The 7,563-nt window shown below is 52.5% G+C and overlaps 1 protein-coding gene and 1 pseudogene across 1 annotated transcript; both read left to right on the forward strand.

Moving 5' to 3' along the window:
• The first annotated feature begins 2,820 nt into the window (after positions 1-2,820).
• Positions 2,821-3,850, forward strand: LOC121233792. Its single transcript, XM_041128674.1, has 2 exons — positions 2,821-3,451; positions 3,490-3,850. Exons 1-2 carry the CDS (start codon positions 2,910-2,912, stop codon positions 3,848-3,850), a joined length of 903 nt encoding a protein of 300 aa, XP_040984608.1. The 5' UTR covers positions 2,821-2,909.
• Positions 3,851-6,349: 2,499 nt separating this feature from the next.
• Positions 6,350-7,310, forward strand: LOC115350523 (annotated as a pseudogene).
• Positions 7,311-7,563: the final 253 nt, after the last annotated feature.

Consider the following 7,563-nt stretch of genomic DNA (forward strand, 5'->3'; position numbering starts at 1 on the left):
TGCTGAAATGTTGACAGTAAAAGGATGCTGTGATGTTTTGGGTATGTTCACAAAGATGGGGTGAATGAGGCATTTTCTAGGTAACCAGCAAAAACATGAAGAGCACAGGACAGGTTTGTGATGGAACGCTTTCATCATCTAGAAAACCACTGGGAAAGGAAGGTAGCAGGAACATATTAGCAGCAAAGTCTTGAAATGTCCTGGTGACATTTTTGTTTCTATAAAATGTGAGGACAGCAAGTAAAGGAAAAGGTCTTTGGGCTGTCTTTCTGGCCAGCCTGGAAGAACTGGTTGAGAATGTGCAGATGCAAAGTTACTTGTCTGAGAGTGACCGTGAAATAGATGACTGAATTAACTGTCCTCAGATGGTTAGAAAGGAGAACATGAGCGTCGTAAATCATGGAGCTTAGGACAGCAGAGTGCAATAAACACTGGGAGGTGGAAGTGCCAGATTTTTACATAATGTCAGTAAAAAGGGCAAAAGGAATTGGGGAGAGCTGTTAGTACTGTTAAAAACAAATAAACAAACAACAAAAAAAGGACAACTCATAGGCACAAAGTATCCTGAAGTATAGTATCAACAGTCTAGGGATAAAATCAGAAAGGCAAAACATAACTTGTGAGAATATAAAATATAGGAGAAAATACTCCGTATTTACGTTATTAGTAGTAGAAGATTAATAAAACAAAAACAAAAACAAAACCCAAAAATGTTGGTCTATTCCTCAGCAGGAATCTTGAGACGGTCACAATGTTAATGTTATCTTTCCTTCTGTCTTCATTAAAAATGTGAACTGTGATCTTACAGCTAACAAAATTAGCAGCAGAGATAGAGATGAGTAATAAAAAGCAGAACAGTGACAAAAAGATTGGAAAATAGGTAAAAGATAAGATAGGCTTACTGAAAATTCTCTGTACGTATTTTCCTTCACCCAGCTTTTTAACCCAGGAATGATAAATGATTATCTTGTGAAAACTTGGCAAAAATAAGTAAGGCTCCATAAAACTGGAAAAAGCCACTCCAACATCAGTTTTTTAAAAAAGGAAAAGAGAGGAGAGACAGGCAAGAGGAGAGAAAACCACTCAGCTTAATTTCAGTTCCAGAAAAATACTGGAACAAATGGTCAAAAAAACCATTCACAAACACCTAAAAGACAGCAAAGACAAAAGCGACCGCCAACATGGACCTTTCAATATCAAATCATATTAAATCAATTTACTTTATTGTATGGGAAAATGATCGGAATTGTTAACATGTAACAGTGGAAAATAAGTACACAAAAATAACCGGTCACAAGTGGTGTTCGCCACAGCTCAGTATCGGGGTCAGTTCTGTTCAATATCTTTATCAACGATCTGGATGAGGGGATCGAGTGCACGCTCAGTCAGTTTGCAGATGGCGCTAAGTTGGGCAGGAGTGTTGATCTGCTTGAGGGTAGAAAGGCTCGACAGAGGGATCTGGACAGGCTGGATGGATGGGCTGAGGCCAACTGTATGAGATTCAACAAGGGTAAGTGCCGGGTCCTGCGGTCCTGCGCTTGGGTTATAACAGTCCCATGCAATGCTACAGGCGTGGGGAAGAGTGGCTGGAAAGCTGCCTGGTGGAAAAGGACCTGGGGGGCGCTGGTCGCCGGCCGGCAGCGTGCCCAGGTGGCCAAGAAGGCCCATAGCATCCCGGCTTGTATCAGAAACAGTGGGGCCAGCAGGACTAGGGAAGTGATGGTCCCGCTGTGCTCGGCACTGGTGAGGCCGCACCTCGAATACCGTGTCCCGGTTTTGGGCCCCCTCGCTACAGGAAAGACACTGAGGTGCCGGAGCGCGTCCAGAGAAGAGGAGCGAAGCTGCTGATGGGTTCCGAGCACAAGTCTTATGAGGAGCGGCTGAGGCAGCTCGGGTTGTTTAGTCGGGAGAACAGGAGGCTGAGCGGGGGAGCCCTTCTCGCTCTCTACAACTCCCTGAAAGGAGGTTGTGGCGAGGTGGGTGTCGGTTGCTTTTCCCAAGCAACAAGCCATAGGACGAGAGGAAACGGCCTCAAGTTGCACCAGGGGAGGTTTAGATTGACCGTTAGGAGAAATTTCTTTATTGAAAGGGTTGTCAAGCATTGGAACAGGCTGCCCAGGGAAGTGGTTGAGGCAGCATGCCTGCAGGTATTTAAAAAACTTGTAGACGAGGTGCTTAGGGACATGGTTTAGTGGTTGTGAGGTTGGCAGTGTGAGGTTTGCGGTTGGACTCGATAGTCTTAAGGGCCTTTTCCAACCTAAGTGATTCTATGATTTCTCTTTAAGGTTGCCCGGTGTGGAGTCAGGGGTTTGACTTGATGATCCTCGGGGGTCCCTTCCAACTCAGGATGTTCCGTGATTATGAGATTGCCATTGGCAGGCAGATGGTAATAAATCCAAAATACAGCACCACGCAAGCTCCCGTGAAGAAAACAAGAACTCTAGCCCAGCCTCCACCAGTACACCAAGGCAGCTGTGAGCCGGCGTGAGGCCGAAGGCCGGGGCTGGCCGGCGGGCGTGCCTGTGATGCGCTCTGGCACCTGTGACATCAGAGGGGACGAGTCACAATGGGGGGGGGGGGGGTATAAAAGGCACCAGCGGGCAGCGCTGCCCCAGTACAGCCTGGGCGAGCGGTGAGTGCGCAGGCGGGGGGAGGCTGGGCTGGACGAGGGCCCCCGGGGCGGGGGGTTCTCAGCCTGCATCGAGGGCCCCGCTGCTCGCGGGAACACCTTGGGCAGGGCACGGTGCCGCCGCCACCGGGGCTGGGCGCAGGCCTTGCTGCCTCCTGGCTGCCTCGCCCCCTCTCCTACCTGCCCCCAGCTCCCTGCGGCTCCCGACCCTGCTCCCCCCGACGCCAGCTCCCTCCCTCCCAGCCCCACCGAACCCCTTCTCTCCCTCCTCCTGCAGGCCATGGCTGCCATACAATTCTTCGCCAAGGTTGTGCGAACCATCCTCTGGAATGCTCAGATGGTCGGTGATGAGCTGGATGAGGCCACACGTGAGCGCGTGCGGCAGCGTGAGGAGTATCTTAGCTGGAAGATGACTCGGCTGCTGCAGGAGCTGGAGCAGGGGACGCGGGAGCTGGAGCAGAGGACCCAGGAGCAGAGCGGCTTGGCCTGGGGAGCCCCGCTCTTCGCTGCCTTGCAGCAGTGGCAGTTCTGGGCTGTTGCTGGAGTCCTGCTCCTGCTCCTCCCGCTCTTTGGGCTCTGCTGGTGGCTCAGGAAAAGGAGCCGTCAGCCAGCCAGCAGCAGCAAGGAGGCCAGCTGCAGAAAGAAGGCGGATGAGGTGGAGCAAAAAGCAAAAGACTATCTTGCAGTGGATATTGGCACAAAATGGGCCAAGCGCTTCAGGGAACTGGACGAAGTGTTCCGAACGGTGGAGGAGTTTATCCGGATCTCCCAAAAACAAGGAGGCAAGGGAAATTATCATGCCATGACTGAAGCCAGCCATTGGTACGAGCAGCACCTTAGAAGGTCGGAGTTCCCGTGAGGATGACGCTGTCTACTGCCTGCCTGCTCATGCCCCCGAAGCCCCACCGTGGGCACACCTTCCACCTCGAGCTGGGCACTGCAGGGGAGATGGCGGCGAGGAACTCCAGCTTCCACGTGGAGCTGGAGCGCACCTGCACGAGGGAGCGGCTGGTGGAGGACACGCTGTGCTGCAGAACTGAGCGCGCTGGACATGGAAAACACGCTCCTCAATTGGCTGTGGAAATTGCTGCTGCAGCTTTCCTCCACAGCAAAAGCATACGCTGCGGAGTGGGACCCGATGCAGCTGAAGGGGCCATTGCAAGGAGCCTTGCAACAGAGAAGCCTGCTACCAGGTGGACAGTGACCGCCCTCCCTCTTTGAGAGAGTCCATTCCCTCCGGGAGATCTACTGCGTGCAAAGATGTCAATAAATCTCTTGTTTGGACAAAGGCTGCGTCCGTGAGTGTCCGTGCGTCTCTTTGTCGGGGAATGCGGGCATAGGGTGCTGACAGCTCAGCTGCCACAGAGTCAGGGAGCATTTTGCAGAAGAGCTGGTGCAGTGGGCTCTGGTCTCAATGATTCACTGGGCTTTGGCTTCCCAGGTGCTGTGGGCTAATCCCAGCAGGCTGCTTGGCATCACACAGCTACTCAATCCCTTGCCCCCAGTGGCATGGTCGAGACAATCTGAAGGGTAAAAGCGGGAAAGCTTGTGGGTTGAGAGGTTTACAATTTAGTAGGTAAAGCACGAGCTACACGCCCAGGCAAAGCAACCTAAAGAATTCATTCACTCCTCCCCTGGCCTGCCTTTCTGGGAAGCGTTCTGCCTCCCTGGGGCTCAGGTTGAAGGCATTACCAGGAAACTTCCTAGCCTTATACGGCCCTCACATTATTAGCCGCTCTTGCTTCTTTGTGTGGGTACCAACGAAGTCGTGATGAGAAGCCCGAGGGTGATCAAAAGAGACTTCAGGGCCTCGGGCAGATTGGTAAAGGGATCAGGAGCACAGGTAGCATTCTCCTCTGTCCTCCCAGTTGCACGGAATAACATTGAAACAAACAAGCGGACGCTGCGTATCAATACCTGGCTCCGAGGCTAGCGTCACTGGCAGAATTCGGGGTTTTTCCATCATGGGATGGTCTGCGCGACACCAGGCCTGCTGGGGCCTGATGAGATTCACCATTCTCAATGAGGGAAAAGTGGTTTTGCTCACGAGTCAGCGGGGCCGACTGAAAGAGCTTTAAACTAGGTTTGAAGTGGGGAAGGAATAAAATCAGGCCTACTAGTGATAAGCTAAGGGACGGCAGGACAATGTTGGAGGAACGGTGCGCAGAGCTTTCACTCTGCTCCACGATGCACTGAATACACTGGAGCGCAGCTGAAACATCTGTACACTAAAGCATGCGGTGCGAGGCAGAGACAGGAGGAGCTAGAGGCCTTGGCTCAGTCCCAGAGCAACGACATCACTGGCCTAAGGGACACTTGCTGGGAAGAGTCCTGTGACTGGAGCGCAGTGACGGACCCTTCCAGGCTCTTCAGGAGAGAGAGGCAGGGCAGGCGAGGCGCAGGGGCAGTGCTGTATGTAAAGGAGGGGTTGGACTGTACAGCACTTGCAGCTGGGGACGACATGGTTGAGAGCCTCTGCGTAAAGATTAGGGGACAAGCTAACAAAGCAGATGTTCCTGCAGGAGTCTGCTATGGATCACCCAGCCAGGATGATGACACCAACGTACGAATCCATAAGGAATCACGGGAAATCTCTGGATCAGTCGCCCTGTGTCGTCCTTATGGGCGACTTCAGCTTCCCAGCTGCTAAGTGGGACTGTCATAGAGCAGACATGAACAGGCCCAGGGAATTCCTGAAGCCCACGTTGAAGATAACTTTTTGATACAGGTACTACGGGAGCTGACTAGGAAAGGTGCCCTCCTAGACCTGTTGTTCGAACACAGAGACGGTCTTGTGGGTAAAGCGATGATTGGTGGCTGTCTCGGCCACAGTGATCAGAAAACGGTTGAGTTTAAAATCTTTGGGGATATGGGAAAAACTGTCCACAGAGCTACTCCCCTGGATTCTGGGAGAGCAGACTTTAGGCTGCTCAAGGAGCTAGTTAGCAAGGTCCCCTGGGAATCTGCTTTCGAGGGTATTGTTGCCCATAAATGCTGGTCACTTTTTAAGAGCCATTTCTTACGGGTACAGGAGCGGGCAATTCCAGTGTGTCGCACGTCAGGCAAGAGGGACAGAAGGCTGGCTTGGCTGACCAGGAATCTCCTTTGGGAACTCAGGTGGCAAACGGAAGTGTATGGGCTTTGGAAAGGGATCTGGGGGTCTTGGTTGATGATAAGCTCAATAGGAGTCAACAACGTGCCCCGGTGGCCCAAAGGGCCAGCCATCTCCTGGCGTGCACTAGGCGCAGTATAGCTAGCCGGTGGAAAGAAGGGATTGACCCACTATACTCAGCAGTGGTGCGGCCTCACCTCGAGTACTGTGTGCAGCTTTGCACTCCACAACGTCAGCAGAATATAAAAATATTAGAACGTGCCCAAAGGAGGGCAACAAAGACGGTGAAAGGACTAGCGGCCATGTCCTTACGAGGCGCAGCTGAGGACACTGGGTTTGTTCAGCTTAGAGGAGAGGAGACCGAGGGGTGACCTCATTGCTGTCTACAACTTCCTCAGGACGGGGAGCGGAGAGGGAGGTGCGGATCTCTTCTCCTTGGGGTCCGGTGATAGGACACGAAGGAATGGCTTAAAGCTGCGTCAAGGGAAGTTCAGATTGGATACTAGGAAAAAGTTCTTCACCGAGAGGGTGGTCAAGCAGTGGAACAAGCCCCTCCCAGGAAAGGGTCATGGCCCCAAGCCTGTGGGTATTCAAGAAGCAAGCGGACAATGCCCTTAGATGGACGAGAGAGAGTTGCGGTGAATGGAGTTAAATCTAGCTGGCGGCCGGTCACAAGTGGTGTTCGCCACGGCTCAGTATTGGGGTCAGTTCTGTTCAATATCTTTATCAATGATCTGGATGAGGGGATCGAGTGCACGCTCAGTCAGTTTGCAGATGGCGCTAAGCTGGGCAGGAGTGTTGATCTGCTTGAGGGTAGAAAGGCTCGACAGAGGGATCTGGACAGGCTGGATGGATGGGCTGAGGCCAACTGTATGAGATTCAACAAGGGTAAGTGCCGGGTCCTGCGGTCCTGCGCTTGGGTTATAACAGTCCCATGCAATGCTACAGGCGTGGGGAAGAGTGGCTGGAAAGCTGCCTGGTGGAAAAGGACCTGGGGGGCGCTGGTCGCCGGCCGGCAGCGTGCCCAGGTGGCCAAGAAGGCCCATAGCATCCCGGCTTGTATCAGAAACAGTGGGGCCAGCAGGACTAGGGAAGTGATGGTCCCACTGTGCTCGGCACTGGTGAGGCTGCACCTCGAATACCGTGTCCCGGTTTTGGGCCCCCTCGCTACAGGAAAGACACTGAGGTGCCGGAGCGCGTCCAGAGAAGAGGAGCGAAGCTGCTGATGGGTTCCGAGCACAAGTCTTATGAGGAGCGGCTGAGGCAGCTCGGGTTGTTTAGTCGGGAGAACAGGAGGCTGAGCGGGGGAGCCCTTCTCGCTCTCTACAACTCCCTGAAAGGAGGTTGTGGCGAGGTGGGTGTCGGTTGCTTTTCCCAAGCAACAAGCCATAGGACGAGAGGAAACGGCCTCAAGTTGCACCAGGGGAGGTTTAGATTGACCGTTAGGAGAAATTTCTTTATTGAAAGGGTTGTCAAGCATTGGAACAGGCTGCCCAGGGAAGTGGTTGAGGCAGATGCCTGCAGGTATTTAAAAAACTTGTAGACGAGGTGCTTAGGGACATGGTTTAGTGGTTGTGAGGTTGGCAGTGTGAGGTTTGCGGTTGGACTCGATAGTCTTAAGGGCCTTTTCCAACCTAAGTGATTCTATGATTCTATAATAAGTCAAAATTAAACTTCACTGAGCTGAGTACCCTTTCTCTGACATAAGCCACTAGCAGGTGTCAGGGAAGAACATGAAAAAATACACTAAGTATATACTTAACTTTCCTGTGGTAGGCTGTCCTGGTTTCAACCAATATGCAGCTTCATGACTTTCAGAGCT

The sequence above is a fragment of the Aquila chrysaetos genome, chromosome 2 (genome assembly GCF_900496995.4).
Source record: "Aquila chrysaetos chrysaetos chromosome 2, bAquChr1.4, whole genome shotgun sequence".
Taxonomy (NCBI): Eukaryota; Metazoa; Chordata; class Aves; order Accipitriformes; family Accipitridae; genus Aquila; species Aquila chrysaetos.

Excerpts from the sequence above, each read along its gene's own strand:
- LOC121233792 (XM_041128674.1), top strand. The coding sequence starts at position 2,910 with ATGGCTGCCATACAATTCTTCGCCAAGGTTGTGCGAACCATCCTCTGG. Across the intron at positions 3,452-3,489 it reads ATGACTGAAGCCAGCCATTG|GATGACGCTGTCTACTGCCT; the intron begins GTACGAGCAGCA and ends AGTTCCCGTGAG.